The 21610-nt window shown below is 42.6% G+C and overlaps 1 protein-coding gene and 1 long non-coding RNA gene across 2 annotated transcripts in view; both read right to left on the reverse strand.

Annotated features, from left to right (window-relative positions):
- Positions 1-605: 605 nt before the first annotated feature.
- Positions 606-4479, reverse strand: LOC150004130 (uncharacterized). Its single transcript, XR_016512272.1, has 4 exons — positions 4252-4479; positions 1887-1967; positions 1647-1701; positions 606-1037 (listed from the first exon to the last, which is right to left on the reverse strand). It is a non-coding gene; the product is annotated as an uncharacterized LOC150004130 (long non-coding RNA).
- Positions 4480-14473: 9994 nt separating this feature from the next.
- The window catches only part of ATP6V1C1 (ATPase H+ transporting V1 subunit C1), a 41219-nt gene continuing 34082 nt past the window's right edge, over positions 14474-21610 (reverse strand). Inside the window, exons 9-13 of the mRNA XM_090283478.1 lie at positions 19210-19302; positions 19026-19119; positions 17981-18078; positions 17024-17150; positions 14474-15093 (exon numbers count right to left, since the gene is read on the reverse strand). Coding sequence (XP_090139604.1) covers positions 14998-15093; positions 17024-17150; positions 17981-18078; positions 19026-19119; positions 19210-19302 — 508 coding nt within the window. The 3' untranslated portion in view covers positions 14474-14997. The remainder of the gene's footprint in view (positions 15094-17023; positions 17151-17980; positions 18079-19025; positions 19120-19209; positions 19303-21610) is intronic.

Here is a 21610-nt window from a genome sequence, read left to right on the forward strand (position 1 = left end):
AGCCTCCTAGGCCCACGGGAACAACGGAGCACAGCCTGGGTGCTAGAAGAGCTGCGATGTATCCTCTCCCAGTGCAGGGAGCTGGACAGCTGAATGCAAGGGGGCAGCAGGGCTGGTTGCTGCTGAGGGTGAGCCTGTTCCATGCCTCTCTCTGGGCTTCTGATGATGTCCAGAAATCCTTGCTGTTCCTTGGTTTCTGAATGCATCACTCCAATCTCTGCTCTGTCCCTTTCTTCCCCAAGCCTTCACGGGAGCCTGCGCTTAGGGTGGATGGAAACCTAGTGAATGTATGAAAGCCTCTTTAAAAATCTCTCTAGGACCCTGTTCTGATTATTTTCTGGCTTCAGGACGTCTATTTTCGAGCACTGAACTACAATTCAGGCCCATCTTCCCCTGCCTGGCCCTTTATTGAGGGCAGGAAACCAGGCAAAAAGGGATGCTGTCACTGCCTTTCCACACCAAACAGCAGAAATAGCTCCCTAATCCAGAGAGTTAGGAGATTTTCCTGCATCCTACGCTGTCTTGTTCCCAGGAAGGATTTTCTTAACCAAATACAAAACCTGACAAGTAGTTCTCCCAAATGAATCAGTGGGGAGGAGCTGAAGTGATTTTTATTTTATTTAAAGAATTGTAATATTTAAAGACAGTTTTCTACTCCCCCACCACCACCCTGGGGAAGGGAGCCCTTAATATTCCCATCAACGTTGACACGTGTGAATCCCAGCCCTTTGGTTCCTGTAAAAGCAATGTGATTCATCACGAACCCCACCAGCTGTGGGCTGCCCAGTACCGTCCTGCCAATGCAGGCTTTCCCCAGAGAAGGGCTCAAGCACACCACTCCCAGCTGCGCGTTATCAGGAGCCAGCCTGCTGTTTACTTCTTTTCAGACATCGGGGATGGCCTGGGATAACCTTAAGGCCGCTTTGAGTTTGTGACACATTCAGAGGGCTCTGCAGTAGGGCCGCTCTCTCCTCACCCCACGAACCAGGTCACCTTGGCTGAGAACGCAAACTGCATTTTGGTTTCTATTTCAAATTCTGTGCATAAAGAAAAAATGTATTATTTTTTTAATAGACTTTACTGAAGTATAATTTTCACACAGTCAGCTACACCCATTTTATGCATAGTTTGAGTTTCGATAAATGGGTGCACCTGTATCACCATCACCCTAATTAAAACACAAGGCATTTCCACCACCCCCAGAAGCTCCCCCATGCCCATCTGCAGTTAGTCTCTCCCATTTCCACCCCACACGACCACTGAGCTGCTTTCTGTCACTGTCGGTCACATTTGCTTATTATAGAATTTCATGCAAGAGAAATCATATAGTGTGTATTTTTTTTGAGTACTTTGGCAGGTAAACATTTGACCACCATTCCTGATTACTTCCCTTAGATAAAGTTTCAGAATCTTTATATATTAAAGCTCTTAAGCCCATATGCAACTTTTTTCCAAGTCTTTATTTTAATTTTTACATTTTAAGCATATTTTATTGATTCTGCTATTACAGTTGTCCCAACTTTTTTCCGTTTGCTTCCCTCTGCCCAGTACCCACCTTCCCTCCAGCAATCCCACCAACCTTAGTGCATGTCCATGGGTCATGTATAAAAGTTCTTTGGCTTCACCCTTTCCTGTACTATTCTTACCTGGTGTGTATTCTTTTGTGTCTGCCTTCTTTAACGAGCCCATTACCTTCTGGAACTGCTGTAAAATGAAAGTACATCAGGTCCTCAAATAACATCCTTTCATTGAATGTCGCTTCAATATGTTAATGCGATACCATAGAAACTTAACTCATTTATATTGATCTATGGTAAGATTGGTTCCTTATACATTGTTTCACTTAAAGTCGTAGAACCTATCGACAATGTTAATTGAGGACTTACTGCAATAAGAGCTGATCCTCACTTCACTGCACTTTTAGGTCATCTCTTAGAAAATGTGTGGGTCCTTTAAGAGAACTGGAGCTATAAAAAGCCAAGGTGACATACATTGTACTTATAAATATGGACTGAGTGTGGGAGGTCAGGCACAAAACAGACATGTGGTGGGAACTGTTGGCGAAATAAAACTAAAGCCAAAATCTTCTCCCAGTCCAGAAATCCTCTCCACAAAGGTGGCAGAGAACAAAATCAGTTTTCTTATTGAATAAGCACTAAATCAGTGCTCAGTGGCATAGGCAATCCAGTAAGAATTGCAGAGACAGGAAGGGATCTCACCCTCTTATAGAGCCAAGCAGATACAGCCCAGTACAGACATGTTCTCAAGACAAACCATCGCCAGACTTCAAATGAGAGGACTTGGTGGCATCATTTGTCACACAGAGTCCATCCTAACTTTACCTGTTAAGTGGGGTGACCACCTATTAGCTAACTGGCTTGATCCAGAGAAAAACAAACTTCTACTTTACAAGAGGAGGTCGTAGCTGCTTGGAGGAGGCACCCACTGAAGTTAGGCTCCACCCCTCCCTCCAAGGCTGGGAGGCAGAGATGCTGTCTCCCTCCACATTTCTGTTTCAAAGAGATGGCTCTCAAGTTTCTGAGGAAGACATTCCTGGGTCATGCAGCTGACAAAATGCCAATTCAGTGTTGAAAAGGATTTATACATCCTTCGAAGAGTGGAGAAGGCACTTATAATGACAAGTTTTCCAATGTCAATGCCCAAAGAAAAAGGAAAGAAAGGAAATTTTTATTTTCAACATGGGGAGTAAACCTCTTCTTAATTTACATTTGTCCTGATAGTTCACAATGAATGTTCCTTAAAATCATGCACACAAAACAAATAATTTGGGGGCCCAGATCCCAACCTTGAGCCTCCAGCTTTGGGATGAGCAGAGGTGAAGGATGGGAGTGAGCTCCAACCCCCTGCAGCCTGTGGCTCATGCAGTAGACTCTGTGCTCAGCCTCCTTCCAGTCCAGCCCCTTCCAGCTCCACTTGTTCCTATTCATGAGGCAGCTGCTCCTAACAAACCACCCTCCTCTCTCCTTCCACTGCCAGCTCCAAGGCTTTCAGTTTCGCTTCAGTCTCTGAAGGTAGAAGCCCCAGCAAAGTCCTGAATAGACCCCTCACCTCTGGAGGCCCCTGGGGTCAAGGACAACACAAGACTCACAGGGCGGCTAGCACCACCTGTGCGCCAGTCACAGGAAAACTCTAGATTCAAACCGGCCCAAGGCTTGTGCCCTTCTTCCTCGGCTGATTCCTCTATTGTTCTGTCTGAAAAGGGACAACACCTGTAAGCTACCAGACCCAATGACTGCAGATTCTCTTTAAAACGCTACCAAATTCTAGATGTTTTTAAATGAAATTGGGTGGCTTCCCTTTCTAATTAACTCAACTGGCCTCTTCATTGATGGTGGCAGCTATAATTATGTCCCACTTCACTCAGGGAGGAGTGTTTAAGATTTGGGGATGTACAAGGTGATCTTTCTGTCACCCCTTGTTTATCTGGGCTTGGTTTCTGGGGACGAGACGGACATTGCTCGACAGATGGGCTCTGTTTTTCCCGCTGGCTCAGAGGGCTGTGCTGTGATGTGCAGGTGCCATTCCCTTCATTTCAGCCCTTAGAGCCGCTGACTCAGGGTGCCTGCCGAGACTGTGAGTTCAGTGATGCGTGACACCGCGGGAGGAGGAAGCCGGTTGATACTGTCATTATTTAAAATCCCTGCCACCCACGGGGCTGAGTCACAGGAACGTCACTGCTTTGGGGGTGGCATCCGTCTCAGAAATACACCTCGGTGGAGCTTTCCACTCTCGGTTGTGTGCCAGGGCCCTGGCTCTGCCCCTTGAGAGGGAGGCTGTGAGGATCTTCTGCCCAGCTTCCCCCTCAGGCGCCTGCGTAGTCGTCCGCAGCTTCCTGACGACAGCGATGCCCACCTGAGCTCTGGTTGGCAGTGCGACCCCACGTCACACAAGGAAACTGAGATTTCAGGAGGATGAGGGACTTAACCCCAGGCAGCCAGAGGGGCAGCCTGGGCCCAAAACCAGGTGTCCTGCCTCCTAGCCTCATCTTGGACCCACAAGAGAAGAAAAAGGACTTTTGGGTCTGAAAACAGGACACCTGTTCTCCAATTAACCTGCCGCAGGCCAAGTGAGCAGAGACAAAAGGCCACTTTGGCTGAAATGATTTCAACACCTGACATTTGGTTTCAGATTTCAGGACAAATGAGACCATTTCCTTATTTTCCTTATACCTCAGGTTATGATAAATATTCCCTCCCTGCCCCTCAAAGTCCAAAACAAGAATATACTTACAAAAGACTTGGCTGGTTTCCAGAACACTTCATGACTATCCAAAAGGGAAAGAATGGTTTCCCAAGCAGTGAGTTCTAGTGGTTCCGGGAAGACAACTCCAGGCCAGGCAGGCTTGGGAAGAGCCCTGTGTGACCTCGGGCAGGTGATCACGTCAGGTGCCTTCATGATGTGATCTCTGATCCCGTGAGTCAGAGAGGAGCACTGTAGGCCACTCGAGAACAAAGGGGCTACATGCCAACGGCACAGTCCTCCGGAGTGACTGAGTCAGGATGCAGCCTATGGTATGTGACTTCCCAGAGCCCGTATTTCTTCCACCACGTCACACTCAGCAGGGGAAGGAGAAACCCAAAATCAGCTAAGACAGCACACATAGCAAAACAGAGGCCCACCAACCCACTGCAGGGGCCAAGGACACCGAGAGGCAGAGAGGGAGAAGGCTCCGCAGAAAAAGAGACAGCGCCTTGAGCTGGTCTGCAAGGAGCAGGCACTTCCTAGCAAAGGAGGAAACTCAGAGACAAGAAGGGGGTAGGGGCAGTGAATCCATCAGAGAGAGGGAGGGAGGGAGGGAAGAGTGTGTTGTAGGGAGGTGGGTGAGTGGATGGAGCAGGTAGACAGACATCTTGGAAAACTAGATCTGAATTATATTTCCCAAGAGCTTCATAGGCCATGCTACAGACTTTAAGTTAACTGCATGTCCGGTAGGGATACATGAAGATTCCCACGCACAGCGACCTGGCCTGGCTGCGTTTTACAAGCTCCTTCCGCAGGGAACCAAAGCAAGGGCTGGGCGCAAAGACGGGAGCAGGAAGAGGACAGCGCAGTTGTCTAGGGTAGAAACTATCCAGCCTACCTCATTAGTGTCAGGGGAAACTGCTCCACGCGTCTAACTCCTAATCTTCACATAACCCAGCAGAGGAGATCTGACCTGCTTTTTCACAGATCAGAGAAAAGGAGACTCAGAGAGGTTAGTTAGCTTGCCTAAGGTTACACGGTTACTAAATGGCCAATTTGGGATTTTAAATTGTACTTCTCTCAAGGAGCCAGACTTTAAAACCTGTGCTTTTAACTACACTATGTGTAATGCAAAGGAGGGAACGGAGTTAAGAGCTATTTTAGGAATTAATGGATGGTGACCAGTTAAAAGTTAGGAGGGCTGAGTAGGCGGGAGGGGCAGCTGCTTGAGTGACTAGGTGTGTCCCAGGGTGGGGGAACCGTGGAGGAATCCAGTGCTTCTCAACCAGAGGCAACACCATCCCACTGGGGCATTTAGAAATGGGGGGGGGGGTTGTTTTGGTTGTTCCAGTGAGCAGGCAGGACCAACCATCCTTCAAGGCACAGGGACAGTCCACTCAACAGAGAAATGTCAAATCCCAAATGCCAAACGTGCCCCTTCTGAGAGATGCTGAACACAATCTCAAAGGACATCCACCTGCCGGACTGGAGAGATGTGGGGATGCATGACAAACTTTCAGAAAAGAGAGGATACCAGACAGCATGACACAAAGGAGAACTCACAATACAGAACATTCTGAAAGCCCAGCACTGTCAACGTCGATGTCAAAGTGGGGTCTCTGCAGCAGCCCCACGTGGGCTCCATCAGCATCACCTGGGGCCAGTGAGACGCTAAACCACAGGCCCCACCCTAGACCAGCTGAATCAGAAGCACGAGGGTGGGGCCAACAACCTGCGATGTGACAAGCCCTCCAGGTGATTCTGAGGAGCAATCGAGTGTGAGAACCACGGGTGGAAGGGTTGGCCAGGAAATGGAGGGAAGCCATGCAAGAAAGGAGAAGAAATGAGTTTCTGAAAAATAAAAAAGGAGTGATAAAAAAAGTGGCCAATGCTATGGAGTCAAGCAGAGCAGCCACTACATTTGATTAAACAGGATGCTTTCAGTGACTTTACCAAGATTTAGTTCCTGTGGATGGACTGACAGTGGCTTTCAAAAGGCTGACGGCTTATTTGGAGTTAAAAAGAATAAAGAATAGGGTCCAGGGAGAGTTTATAGAATGAAAGAACAGATTTATGCATATATAAGACAAATGTAAAGAAGAAACATAAATAGGGAAGAGGAGAAAATTATAGGAGTAAAAACAGTGCCAGAGACCGGTGCGCCAAGAGGTAGGTGCTGGCCGGTAAGATCGGAGCAGAGCATTGCATCCGGAAGGAGCAGGGAAACAGCGATTGGAGCAGAACCTATCTTTCCAGAAATGGGGGGTGGGGGTGGGGAGGGGCATGGATCAGTCTGGAGGTGCTGGAAAACATGTGGCATGAGCACTCAGTAGGTTCCTGGAACTAACAAGCCCTATTGCTTCCAGTCGAGGGCGAATCTTAAGGGGATAGCAGAGGAGCAGGAGTTGGGACAGGACTTTTGAGAAATGGGGAAACTTGGAACAATTCCTCCTGGGAATGGGAGGCAATTGACCAGAGACCCATAAAAAGAGCACATACAAAACATGGCAGAAGATACGTGACCAGAATGCAGGAACAGAGTGGTGTAAACTTAAAAACTGATGTTACAGCTCTGAACTGAGATTTCAGGGTTTTTTTCCTCTTGGTTCAGCTTCTGTATATATCAAACAACAAATAACCCCAAATCCAGGATTGTGTGGTTACTGAGAAAGCAAGAGCTGCCTGTGTGGTGGTTAATTTGATGTGTCAATTTGACTGGGCTATGCAGTGCCCAGATAGGTGGTCAAACATTATTCTGGATGTTTCTGGGAGGTGTTTTGGGGGGAGATCAACATTTAAATTGGTGGACTTGAGTAAACAGATTGCCCTCCCTAATGTGGGTGGGCTTCATCCAATCAGTTAAAAGCCTAACTAGACCAAAAAGCTGACCTCCCCCAAGTACGAGAGACTTCTCCAGCCCTATGGCTTCCAACTGGGACATGAACTCTTCCTGGTTCCGTAGCAGCTTCTGGCCTTTGGACTCTAACCGGGACATTGGCTCTGGAGATTTTAGACTTTCCATCCTCCATAACCCAGTGAGTCAATTCATTATAAAAATCCTGTTCTGCAAATGTATAAACTGGTTCAGAACCCAGGATGTCAGGCTGCCCAAGATCACGCTCAGAGAGCACAGACCTGCACCTGGCAGGGGCCGGAGAGAAAAGCAGACCAACCTTTGGAACACTCCTCACAAACAACCCCATGATCTAGTTACCCCATCAAAGAGACTCAGGTTAAATTTTTTTAAAAACCAAACATTAAACAATATTCTGCTTTTAGAAAAGACAGAGAGCAAATTAAATTAAAAAGAAAAAAATTCCAATGTGAACAAAGGGACTTTGAGTGAATGAGGCGCTCTTCAGAATTTGTGAGCAGTGACTTGACATTGTTCTGGCACTGGTGCTAGAGTGTTAGTAGGCAGCTAGTTAGTTATTAACAAAAGAGAAAGGAGCTAAACTGGTTAAGCCTGATTGACTAGGAAGCTACAGCTTCCAGACACTCCAGGGGATAGCAGCATTGCCCTGCCAAGGGGATTAACATCCCTCCCCCTGCCCTACCCCCCCCCGCCCCCCATCCCTGGACTGGGGATGGGGGTGAGGGGAGCAGGAGAGAGTAAAAGGGAAAGTCAAGATGGCATAGGGAGAGGGCCCAGCACAAGCCTGCAAAGAGCCAGGAAAGGGATTGGATAGTTTGAAAGAAAGTTTACTCCCTCCCAAACCCAAGGAGATATAATTAAAGCTTAACAAAGGCAAGGGATTTGCTTGTTCCTTTGCTCATTTTCTCTCTCCCCTATAGCAGTTGCACGGTCATGACCCCAGTGCCATCAAGCCTTGGCAGCAGAGGTACATATAAGGAGATGAGACTAAGCTAGACTACAGAAGCTGGCCCAGCAACCCTAGGCCTTGGCCCTTCTCCTGGGACTGGTGAGGACAAGTATATACGGGCCTGTGGCTCCAGAGGCTGGACTTTTTTTCAGAGCGTGACGGAACTGAGCCATCTGGTTGTGGATGAAACATAGGACACCTGGGGACAGTCCTTTATTTTCACTCCAATAAATCTTGCCACAATACCGCCCCTCCTCCTATGGGTATACCCTTGAAATGTGTTTCCTGTGATGCTGTGAAAGAATCCTGTTTCCACCAGCAACAGGGGGAGCTGAAGGTGAGCAGAGAGGGGGACAAGAAGGTCACTTGGAGGTTGTCAATAGATTGGAGAAGGAGGGCCCCTGAATGCTGGAGGGCCTGAATGCGAAGGGTGAGAGACAAACCAAGAGCAAAGAGCAGAGGTGGGAGCAACAGCTAGAAGGGAGAAGAGTGAGCACCAAGTACATGCCTTCCTCCCTGGCCAGTTGTCCTGTGGACTGGTGCCAATGGACTCCAGAAAGGGGCAAGATCCATGCCAACATATCACTGATGAGGACCACCCGCAGACAAGGTGCTATCCCTTCTGTATACAACTTGTCTCTTACCAAGGGCTCCCTGTAACTTGCTAGTCTTCTTACTAGAGACCTGAACTGTTCACTATTTTATGAACCTCTGAAGCTCCTGAGAGTCAGTAGACAAATAATGTTCAAGAACATGTGCTGAGCGTCTCCTTGCTGTCTCCCTACAGAGCCAGACATAGCAAATGCCCTGCACACAATGAGCTCTCAGTGAGCACTGATTGACAGCAGAAATTATATTCCCAGCAGAACCACACAGCTGTGTTTTTGATCCCGCTGATTCAGTATTTCCCATCAGAAACAGCTTTTGGTCTTTCAATATTGCAATCGGTTTACCCTCATGCACATAAAGGCACAAAGTATGTGTTGTTGTCTTTTGTGATCAAAGAGAAAGAAAACTGTCTGTCTAGCAATCTGAGGCACATCAACAATAATTCAGAAAGCAATCCTTTCCTTGTTTCTCAGAGTCATGGGGGGAGGTCTGTCATTCAAAGTGAACAGAAGATAGGTTGGCTCTTCCAGTTATGGGGGGGCGGGGAACTAAAGGATATGGGACATACTGGGAACTCAAGAGCAAAAGGGTTCATTACTCAAATATAACCAACTACACCTGCACTATCTAATGCAGTAGGCACCAGCCACATGCAGCTACTTACATTAATTCAAGTTAAATTAAGATTTAAAGTGCAGTTCTTAGACCAGCCACACACATTTCAAGGGATCTACAGCCACATGTGACAGAAGCTACCACACTCTTGACAGACAGACAATGTCCATCATCACAGAAGTCTTTTGGACAATGCTGAACCGGACCAACTGTGTAGTCATATTTGAAAAGAAAAAATATGGGTCTATTCTGTATCCATATCCTTAAGTATGTTTTCAGACTTTGGATTTCACAGATCAGCAAAATACTCTAATTTTGGGTTGCCAAGTTTATTTTTTGTCAAGTAAGGCTGCCACCGGATTACTAGGCTACAAGGCCCATCAAGGCAGGCAGGCAGGAAGGCAGGCACTGTGCCCTCTTGCTGCTCAGCACCATATCTCAATGCCTGGTTCATAGTATATGCTCAATAACTATTTGCTGAATATGTGCTTATGTATCTACACACACATATATGTACACCTATACATATATCTTTATTTTTTCACTATACCTTTGACAAGTGAAAACTGTCACTAGCTGGCACCAGTCACCTGAAAAGTGTTTTGGTTCTATACACACATACACACACGCACGCACACGCTGGGTTAAGTCACCAAATGAATGAGTCATCTAATATTTTCTGAGAACTTGATGTTAATAAACACTTCTAACAAAATATTTCAAATCAAAATAGGCTTCTCTAAATTGCCTGTGCTTCATAACCACCATGAAGGGGAGTGAGGGGGAAGAAACTACCTGTTCACTTTTCAGTGGCACCAGAGTGCCCTCTAGTGGTAAAATTAGTACCTGTGTACACAAGTCAACTTTAATTTTAAAAACCAAGTTACTTTGTTTCTAGTAATATTAAAACCTGTACTAACGTGTAATTACTCTGAGAATCAGCCCAAATATGTACCTATATACTTAAATATGAAATCTGGCAGGTTGCATTGGTGAAAGATAAATTAAGGAGGATCTGTCACAGAACTATCCAATAAAGTCACCATCCATATACCTGGGAATTGGTGAAATATGAGAGCTGCTCTTTGGACTTAATATTCTGCATAGTTTCTGTTCATCCTCTGGCGTAAAAAAAAATACACTACTTTCAAGTTCAGGTACTGTTGTACACACAGTTTATTCCGGTGTGTGTGTGTGTGTGTGTCTAAAACCAACAATCTTTGCTGCATTCAACACCGTTTTTCAATTTTAATATCCTTATTTTTGTTTCCTCATACACAGCCTTCCTTGAGGATCTGTGTTTTGATTGTTCTTTTAAACTTTACAAGCAGTGATAAATCATTCCAAAGTGGGTTTTGAATTAAAAGATAAAAATGTGACCTTGATCATTTTAGGCAATTTTTGCAAATTTCAATTTTATATACTATAGCCTTGAAAGGGTAGCTATTCTGTATTTGGGTATATGGTTTTTAACATTCTGGGTGTTATTTCGTTTTGGTTTTTTTTAAAGGCAGCTGAGACTTCTGGACAAGATGAAGGCGTAGGTAGGCAGGCTTCACCTTCTTACCCAACCATAGAAAGAATTACAATTTGATCTCAAAACAAATAACACCCAGAACCATTAGAAAATCGAGCTATATGGAAATCCCACAACCAAGGATTTAAAGAAGCCACATTCATCCAGACGGGCAGAAGGAGTGGAGTCGCAGAGACCTGCAGAGTGGCACAGAGACACAGTGTGGTGCAGAGCCAGCAGCGATGGAACAGACCATCCCACATCCACTCACATTATGGTGGATGAAAATCAGGAGAGGTACCTTGGGGGCAAGCAATCTCAGGCCCAGGCCAGACTATGCAGCCCAGCGTTCCAGTGCCAGCAAGATAAATCCCCACAACTTCTGGCTGCAAAAACCAGTGAGGGTTGGGGCAGCAGAAGAAACTGTCACATTTTCAGGGGACTTGGCTTAAAGGGCTGGTTAAAAGAATGAGGTAGATCCAGATATATTGACATGTAAGGATGTCTTAGGCACACTGGTAAACAGCAAGGTGACCGAGTATGTGCAATATGTTCTTCTTTTCATTTAAAAATAAACTTTGTGTGCATGTGTGATATAGGCTGTGGAGACAGAGAAAGGCCTGGGAGAATACAGAAACCTCCTTGGGAAGAATTGTGCTGGGGAGTGGGAGGAGGGAGCAGGAATCACCTCTTATGTTTTACCTTTACAAGTCTCTATTGTTTGAAGTTAACAATTACTTGTGAAGTAAAAAGGATTCTGGAGACTAGTTTTCTAAAGAATATAGAATAGTTTATAAATGCCCTTAAAATAAAATGTAAACTTCTTTCTCCCACTTGCAAGGCAGTGAGGGCACAGGAAGGGCAGCACTGCCACAAAACCCTCATTTAAAAGCCCGCTCAGGCTGCTCAACTAAGACATCACTTCAGAGGTTTTAAAGGCTGGCAATGTTTCCATTTTCAGACTATGTCATAGATGTTAAAATAAAGGCTTTTATAATTATACATCTTAAAAATGTGTAAAATACTTAAGACAAAACAAATGACTAAAGCTGCATTATTTTGCTATAGTTTATTCAAAATTGGCCCTACTTCCTAATTATTGGGTTGGCCAAATAGTCTGTATGGTTTTTTTCCATAAAATAAGACACATTTTTCATTTTCATCAATAACTTTATTGATTTGGATATTAAGAGTATGTCAGCCATCTCCTGTGTGGTATTAACATTGATTGTTCACAATTAATGTCTCCATCTGATCGCTATCAACCTCACTGGTCTACCTGACCATGGAGCATCATCCAGCGAAAAATCTCCAGCATGAAACTTTGCAAACCACTTCTGACATGTTCGATCAGTCACAGCACCTTCTCCATACACTGCACAAATTGCTTTGTGTTTTGGCTGCATTTTTACCTTCCTTGAAATAATAAAGCATAATATGCCGAAAATATGCAACATTTTCGTCCATCTTCAATATTAAAATGGCTACACAAAAATTCACCAATTCTGATGCTTTTTTCAAATGCACACTGATATGACAGCTGTCACAATACAATCTAACAAAATTGTTTCAAATGAAGTTAAAGACAACTAAGTGCTACCAGAGCCATCTTACCAAAGAAAACCAAACTAACTTTTTGGCCAACCCAATATTTAAGAACTGTGTGTCTGGTGTCCAAATGTAAATACCTGTCACACGTGGAAAAATAATCTTCAAATTTGTGCTCTGATCCAAATTTGACACACTTAAATCATAACACAAGTCAGACACCTCATATAACAACAAAATCCTGAAAGTGGGACTTCCGGCCAAGATGGAGGCTTAGACGGACGCGCTAGGTCTCCCTCTACAACTAGAGAGGAATACAACTACTTCAAAACAAAGGATAACTAGAAATTCCAGAAAATAAAACTACACGGAAGCCCAACATATGAAGTTATAAACCAGCGGCGCCCTTTGGGCAGGTAAGGGGAGCGAAAGGGGGTGGTGCTGTTTGTGGTCGCACCAGGGACAGTGGCAGGGAGAACAATCCCAGTGGCAGGGAGGACAATCCCGGCTGCAGTCAAACCCCGGCGGCTCGCGACCCCAACGCTGGGGAAAGCAGCCACCACATCGCCTTGAACAGTGAGGCCCAGGGGGGCGGGAGGACGGATCCCGGTCTCCTAGCGCAATAACTGTGTGAATCCATCTTGGACCCCCGCCCCCAAAGAAAGCGCCACAGGGCTGCGAAATAGGTCGCGGACAGGCACCGGTCGCTGGATTGTGACGACAAAGCACCACGGCACAGCAAGAAAGGCTGCCGAACGGCGCCGGTCGCTGGGTCATTACGAGTACACAGGCACTGCCCCCTACAGCCAGCCCAAGAAAACAAAACGCATCTGTCAAAATGAGGCAGACAACTATAGAAATCCCGGTGGCACAGCTCACCAGGCAACAGATGGAGAACCTGACAGATTAACAGATAAGAAACCTGTCAGATGCTCAGTTCTGGGCCATTGTTATCAGGTGGCTTACAGAATTCACAAAAGATCTGGAAAAAGATGAGAAAGAAGCGAAAAACACTTATAACGAAAGGAACAAAACCACATACGAGACAGAGGGTGAGGAAAAAAAATCCAGAGTTCATTTCAACAAACTGGAATATGGAGAAGGAACAAGCAGTCAACCAGTGCAGCGAGAGGAAATGGGAAGCAACGATGAGAGGATCAGAAACCTCTGGGACAGCTATAAAAGGCCCAACATAAGAATCATTGGTTTGCCAGAGAGCGAGGAAGATGAACTAGAACTTGAAAAATTGAGTGAAAATATAATAAAGGAGAACTTCCCAGACTTGGGGAAGGAAATAGACTTACAGGTCCAGGAAGCACAGAGAGTTCCAAAAAAACTGGACCCAGGGAGAACCACTCCAAGACACATTATAATCAAAATGTCAAAAATTAAAGATAAAGAGAGAATCTTAAAAGCAGCAAGAGAGAAGAAAAGAATTATGTACAAAGGGGTCCCAATTAGACTATCAGCTGACTTCTCAAGGGAGACCCTGCAGGCAAGAAGGGACTGGCAAGAAATATTCAAAGTAATGAAAATCCAAAACCTACAACCACGAATACTCTATCCAGCGAAATTGTCATTCAGAATAGAAGGACAGAGAAAGTGTTTCCAGGACAAAATAAAACTGAAAGAGTTCATTAGATCCAAACCACTGTTATATGAGATGTTAAAGGGACTGGTTTAGAAAAAGGAGGATCAAGACAATGAAATCTAAAATGAAAACTGCATCACAAGAAACAACAGAAGCTAGGGAATTGAAACAAAGGCAAACTAAACAGGCAACGAGAGTGGAAAAAGAACTATAGGTACGGGGAACATATTGGGGGGAGGTCAACAGGGAGGGGGAATGGGGAGAGGGAGGGAGATGATATAGGAATTAAGGATCATGGTAGGAGGGAATGGAATAGACAGAGAGAGGTTGAGAAGAACTGTATGCACAACTAATGGACATGATCTAAAAGGGGAGGACAACTGGAGGGAGGGGGGCCACCGGGTGGAGGGGAGCAGAGGGAAGGGAAATTGGCACAAATGTAATATTATAATCAATAAAACACATTAAAAAAAAAATTCCTGAAAGTGGCAGAGCAAGTTAGCTGCAATGCATTTATTAAACTCTCAAGCTGAACTGTAAACTTCTGAAGTCACACACACCACAACAGACCTTTGCACAGGTAATTTTATTCTCTTCTGTGGGTGTCAACAAAGCTCATAGATTATAATTTAAAACATTCAGAAAGCACATATCTGAATATTGTCACATTTTTTTACATCACGATCCAGTAACTATTCAACAGTTATGTCTACTAAATACAGTGAACAAATGGTATAAATGTTTACACCATTCCCTTGTAAACAAGGCTTTTGTGCACAATAGTTACAAATGGAATTATGCCTATCACAACATTGATGAGGAAAGACCTCTTTAAATAAACTATTCTGTTTATAAATAGAATCTGATTTTTTTTCATACACATTTACAGACCTGACCAATAAAAAGAAATAAGACATACATTTTCCTTTAAAAAGAAAGGGTTCAGAAATGGACCACAATGGGAGATTCACCTAGGAAGAGGGGTCAGAAGCAAGCACAGGATAATAGAGTTAAGAGTACTGTCATACGTCAGCCTATTTCTGTTAGCACACACCAACACAAGGACAGGATTGTCTTGGAGGAGCTCATCTTTACTTGAATTCCAGCAAGTTGCAATCAATCTTGTAGTATACATAGGGGTAGTATTCCTGTTGACTCAGGTTTAAGCCTGGAATATCCATAGGCGCCTGTGAAAAATTAGACAAATTTTTCAATTATGTCCTTACAGAAAGCAAACAAAGAAATAAAGTATTGTCATTTACCTTCTATTAAACACCTACACAGGACTAAGTTTGTGCATTTATGCTAATTTAATCTGAGATACACATTATTATCTCCATTTCACAAATGAGGAAACAAGCTCAGAAAGGGTGACTTGCCCGAGGACACACAGACAGTGAGCAGTGAGGGGCAGCTTCAAGCCTGTTCTGACTCCAAAGCCTGTGTGTTTACCATGATCTTACCCCTTTTTATGTACTCTGTAAAAAAATTATTATTTTTTGAGTACTGAGTATATGGGATATAAGGCTTATAAAATATTGGATAAAAGTAAACCAAATATGGTTTTAAAGATATCATATATATACATGTTGTAAGAATTTACTGGTAGGAAATATGTACCAAATATTTAAACCTTATATTTTATCAACAATTCCATGAAAATGCAGAAGGTCATATTTTGCATTTTTTTTCTATTAAAAACCCTGATATTTCATGGTTTCTAACACACATGTGAGATATACCATCCTTAACTAAAGAAGAAAAAAATTAACATATTTGAAATCAAAAATATAAAATAAAGTCCACTACAAATTTAAACAGCAATGACAAAAAAACATATACTTTGTTTATATTTTCTGTTTAAAAGAAGATATGAATACATACCATTTTAGAAAAACAATTTACTTTATAATGCTCATCTGTTTAACTCATTACTCCTACCAAGTAAAGTGAAAACAACTACTACTTTTCTTCTCTGCAATTTATAATTTTTGTAAACAACTAGTATTACTGATTGGTTCTGTATTTCTGCAACTATAAACATCTGACTTATAGCAAGATAATAACTGGCTTTTAGAAATCCCCGCTCTGGGGCAGGCGCTCTATCAGACTCTCTGCCTCGACGGTGCCTGGATGACCGCGCAGCAGCCGCCTGCATTTTCCAACCGACGGCATTTTAGGTGGGAAGGAACTCTGGGTGCAGCTTAGGATCGGGCTGGCCTGGCAGTGCATGGCAGGATGTTTCTTCTTTGGGTGTTCTAGAAGGGACAAGCTCTAAGGCAGAAGCCTGCCATTCTTCCAGAATTGTGTAGCTTCTGTATCTTATGTTGTTTTAGTTTGTAAACTAACCCTATAGAAATAAGATAATTAAAACTAACACAGGAATGATAGAATTCAGGTGTTACAGCGTTTAGCCTTAGTTACAGCGTTTAGCCTTAATTGACAGGCTTAAGTGACTGATGCATCTGGAAAGCTGTTATTTCAAATTTGTGAAGCTTTTGATAAAGACTCCTTTCCTTTATCACCAAACCTTTGCCTCTGGAATTTTGCCTAGAGGGAGGCGGCAAGCAGCAGGGACACCAATTGCTGTTGGTAACACATGTACATATATATGCATTCTTATTCATGCATGAGGATAAAAAGTGATAGTAGTTGGCCCCAGGGATGAAGAGAGAGCGATGGGAGAAAATTATATCTTAATTTCAATTACTATATTCTTCTCTGAAAGTTGTAAGCTTTTAAATGATTGCCAGTCACTGAACACCTGTCATGTATCAGGTAATGTGTAAGATAGGTGCTTTATATATTATACTTCACATCTTTTACTCCTCATAATAAATACATATTGTAGATATTAGTTCCTTTCAATAGGTGAATAAATTGTGTCTCTGATTCAAAAAAAAAAAAGAAAGAAATCCCAGCTCTAACTAGCATAAAACAGGGTAAACAAAGAAAATTACTTGCTATATTTATCTAACAAGCTAATTGAGAATTTCAATAATAAAAACAAAATGGGTATCCTGATATTCACTATCCCTTTTCTATCTTTTCCAATAATTTTTTTTCCTGAAATTCATTTCAGTTCCTATTCTACAAGGCTATCTAACAAGTACTTACATCAATAATAGCTGCCGCACTGCTATCTAGATGTTTGTACAATTCATATAATACTTCTCTTAGTTTCTTCATTGTTTTCTTATTGGGCTGAAGTAGCATTGCTTGAAAGTTCACCGGCAGGCCATATCTTACAAGGAAGCAAAAATATAGTATGTAACACTAGCAAATACACAGACTTTTATTTTCAAAGCAAATATTCTCATACTCTTCCTGAAGCACAGCTAATGAATAGGTGGAACCTCATTTTAATGAGCATCTTTACAAGTTCAACTAATATACATAGACACTCAAGCCTTCTCTGATCCTCACTGTCCACTAGGTACTTTTCTTTAAAATTAGACGATCTGTCTACCGGGAATTACTTTAATTACTCTTCAATACTTAAGGGAATCCATGAATAAAATAGTGCTAATATGTAAACTTAGTAAATACTTCCACAATAAACAATATGAAGTTACCCACATCTACTTTAAAAATTCAAAGTAATTTAAAAATAGTGAGCATAGCTGCAGATAAGTCTTTAACAATTTCTAATATGAGTCACAAGTACAGAGGATCACGAGATAATTTAGATTTTAAGTATGTCAAATATTAACTATTTAAGGTTAAATAAAACAATGATTTCAAATAAGTCATGAGTACAATGTGTACCAAACTACATGTAAATATCTGAAAGATCTTCCTTTTAAACAAACATCGACTAATATTTTCTGATCTACTTTTAACCTAAATAAATATATAAGAAAAGAATCAGAGAGTACAGCAGCATGGATCTCTTTTTCTGAACCTGGTGTTAAGGGACATGACAAATATGCACGTGACAAGCTATATGACACTGACAGTCTCTCCTCATGACTGGCCCTTTGTTCTCTACAAACTAATCTCCTATTACTGTGTAATATAATAGAGGTCCAATATAAATGCACTTATGAACTCTTCAGATGGATCTGACTTTACCTTAAAACAGACTCAACAAAAACCCTCAATGCTTTCACATGAATCCACGCAATAAAGGCTTCACTGAAATTCACTTTCAGCCACCGCACAAGTGGTCCCTATAAAAAGAAGGGAAAAAAATCACCACAGGCTTGGTCTTGAAAAATGGCAATTAGGAACTATATGTATCAATTGGCTTTACAAGATTTCTCCCAACTGAGATAGTATAGTATATAAAGTAGTTAGAAATAACTTAAAATGAAATTTGCCTTTATTTTCTTTTTCATTACAAGAGAAACACCTTTGCGCTAAACACATCTCCCCTTCTATACAATCTTTTGGTCTTTACAATAATCCTACAATTGAAGATGGCAAAAAAATAGACACCAAATCCATTCCTGTTCCCCATTTTGCCCAGAACATAATCATTCTCCAAAGGCTTAAATGCAAACTGTTTCAATAAAACACTGTGGCATTAAAAAAATTTGCTTCAAGAAAATGAAAATTGTTACTGGAGAGAGAAAACTACTACTTAAATAATCCCTTCCTCTACAGAGGCTTTAACTAACACACTGCATTTAAAATGAACTTCTGGCCCTGGCTGGTGTGGCTCAGTGGACTGAGCACCAGCCTGCAAACAAAACAGTCGCTGGTTCGATTTTCAGCCAGGGCACGTGTCTGGGTTGCGGGCCAGGTCCTCAGTTGGGGGCTTGCGAAAAGCAACCAATCTATGTTTCTCTTGCACGTCAATGTATCTGTCTCCTTCTCCCTTCCTTTCCCTCTCCCTAAAGGTAGATAAATAAAATCTTAAAATAAAATAAAATAAAATGAACTTCTAATATGACTTTAGATGGGGTAATTAATTTTAGGTATGTATTTTAAGATAACTGTTCACAAAGCTAAACTTGTTTAGAGAAAATTCCTTCTGATTATTTACTAGAAAAATAATTAAAATCCAATGAATTAAAAGCAAAATCAGAGTATTGTTTTCTTTTAAATCAAATAAAAGCAACACCAGTTTTTCTTCTGCTTAACACTGATAATACTAAATATTAAGAACACATACAAATTGCTTTTTCTTGTCAGTAGAAAGCCTGTTCATTTCTTCTTTATCTGCTTTCATCTCCTCTTCATTATACTGGAAATCACGAACAATGAATCTACATTTGGGGTGAGAAAACAAAATTGTCCATACCATGGATAGGTGATTTAACAAGTTAAAAAACAAACAAAAATAATAATAATCTTACTTGTTTTCCCTGGCTTTGTGTCTGAAGTCATCAACTGCCTTCCTAAACAAGGTGACATTACAAAGGTAACTATCTTGGTCCTCTGAAAGAACACTGTGGAAAAAAGACAAAGTCCACTTAACACTCTTTGTTTGCTCTCTTCCATATTGAAGACAGAATTCAGAAACAGAGGAGGAGGAGGATGACAAGCAGGATATGGAAGCCCTTCCCAAACCTGCCTCACACACTGAAGACAGAGAGCACTCATGATGTTTTTGTTTACCAGAATAGCCCTGTACTACATTTACTGCTTCCTCACCAATAATATTAAACATTAACTCAGGTAAAGCATACAAACCCTAAGAACTGTGCTTTTCAATCTTCAGCAGTGCCTGGCTGGCTGAGGCAACTGTCCAGCAGCTGGCTTATTGCCAGGCTCCTCGCTTTCTTGCTGAGCACCCCCTGCTCTTCCGGTGACCTCACTCTCTTCCTCGCTCCAGCCCAGCCCAACGTCCCTGAGGCCTGGCCCACCACCCTCTCTGCACTGCCAGAGCCTCCTACCTCAGATCTTTCTTTTTCTCTCATCACATCCTAGATCAAAACTTGACTAATGCAACTGCCTAAATAACCTCTGAAAACACACACTTCTATGCACCTCAGGGCTCCTGGCTTTAGCACACCCCAGTGAGGCTGGCCCCTCTACCCAGATGGAGCTCTCAGCAGCTCTCACGGACATCACTGAAAAGACCTGCCATCCTCTCTGCTCCCTAGACCACCTACCTGTTTGTTTGTCAAGACATCTTCCCTGCTTTTCTTCATGAAAGTGGTCTTTGCAATCTCTGTTGTAAAACATGGGAAAGTTTTCTCTGCACAACAGCTAGTGTGGTTTTTCCTAGGTCTTTCTAGTTAGGCTCCTGTGCTTCACATGGAGCTCTAGCTCCTGAACTAAAGCCTCTATGAAGCGCCCATGAGTTTGCAGTCCTGTTTCTAACAACAGAGAAAGGCAGAAGTGAAGAGTGACCTGACCCAAGCACGCTATCTTAACAAGCAAAAGTAGACAGACAAAAAGGAAAGTGGCAATTCCGAAAGTATGAATCAGAAGCACCTCGTTCTCAACAGTTTTTCGACCAAAAAGCAGAAGAGCAGCCCAGCTTCCACTTCTTTGGCTGCTATATTGACCTGGCATTTATAGACACCCCTGCACATAACCACACAATATGGCAGTATTTCAAATTGTCCAACAGTTTAAGACTTTAGATAGAATCTTTTGCAATTAAGTAGCTTTTATGCATTTTTAAATAAAACTGTTTATTTCAGGTTTGAGATGGTATTTTTCAATCTATTCTTCTACCTCAGAATTCCACTTTCATCTTCACTCCCCTCAAGATAGTCACTCAAATATTGTGCCAAAACAACAAGTTAAAATATCACTACTTATAAATGAGTTAAAAATAAAGCACCTAGAACAATGACTAGCACATAGTAATTAGTCAAAAATGTTAGTTACTATGACAGCCAAAATAATCTAACCTCAAGTCACAGAGATCTTCCCTCAACAGTGGACAAAATTCCAGACCACCCCCTGCAGCCTGTCTGCCCTGCATGAACTAACCGTCCTCTGCTCAGCACTGGCTGCACTACTGCTCTGGTATTGATGACTAAATGCGAACAGCAAGTTTTCAAGTCAGTGATTCCCAATGACTTCTGAACTGAGAAATGGAGTAGAACAGATGTTTTCACTGGGTGAGGAAGGGCTGAGAACGCTCAGTTGGTCAGTGAGCACTTATGGGTCGTTCAGAAGACAGGTATAGCCTGCACTAAACTGTTACTGCCTGACGGTTTTTCCTTGAAGCTGCTGAAGTGATTTTCAAAAGATGTACATCTCTAAAGTAATATTTTAAAGTCCTTCTTTTAGAGTAAATCTGGGCCTACTTAACTAGCCTACACACCACTCCCCTGGAACTCAGGCATGGCACATGTACCACTGGGGAGGACATACTGTGTGCATGGGGTCCTGACTCTCGTCCTTTCCTTGCCTCCCAGACAAAGTCAACCTCTATGGCTTAATGCCCTACAGCACACAAAGGTACAGGAGGTGTTATCTGCCAGGATAAAGAGCTTCAATAGGAAACCAGTATCGAGACACAACATTAGTCTTCAGTTGACCATGTGAAGGGCTGGCATGACTGGAAGGTATAGCTCCCCTCCCAACACCCCCTCTAAAGTTCATGATCAGCACAGGTTTGTGGTTTAGGTCTCAAAAAATAAACATGTGTGAGACTATAGTAATAATCATATTACTTTATATTTTGTAAATCTTATCAAGTCTTATAATAAGCTCACAACATGTGCAAGACAGGTGCTATACTCATTGTACAGATAAAGAAGATGAGGCCCAGAGAAGTTAAGACTTACCCCAGGT

Source organism: Furipterus horrens, unplaced genomic scaffold, assembly GCF_987537825.1.
Source record: "Furipterus horrens unplaced genomic scaffold, mFurHor1.1.pri manual_scaffold_7, whole genome shotgun sequence".
NCBI classification, from domain to species: Eukaryota; Metazoa; Chordata; class Mammalia; order Chiroptera; family Furipteridae; genus Furipterus; species Furipterus horrens.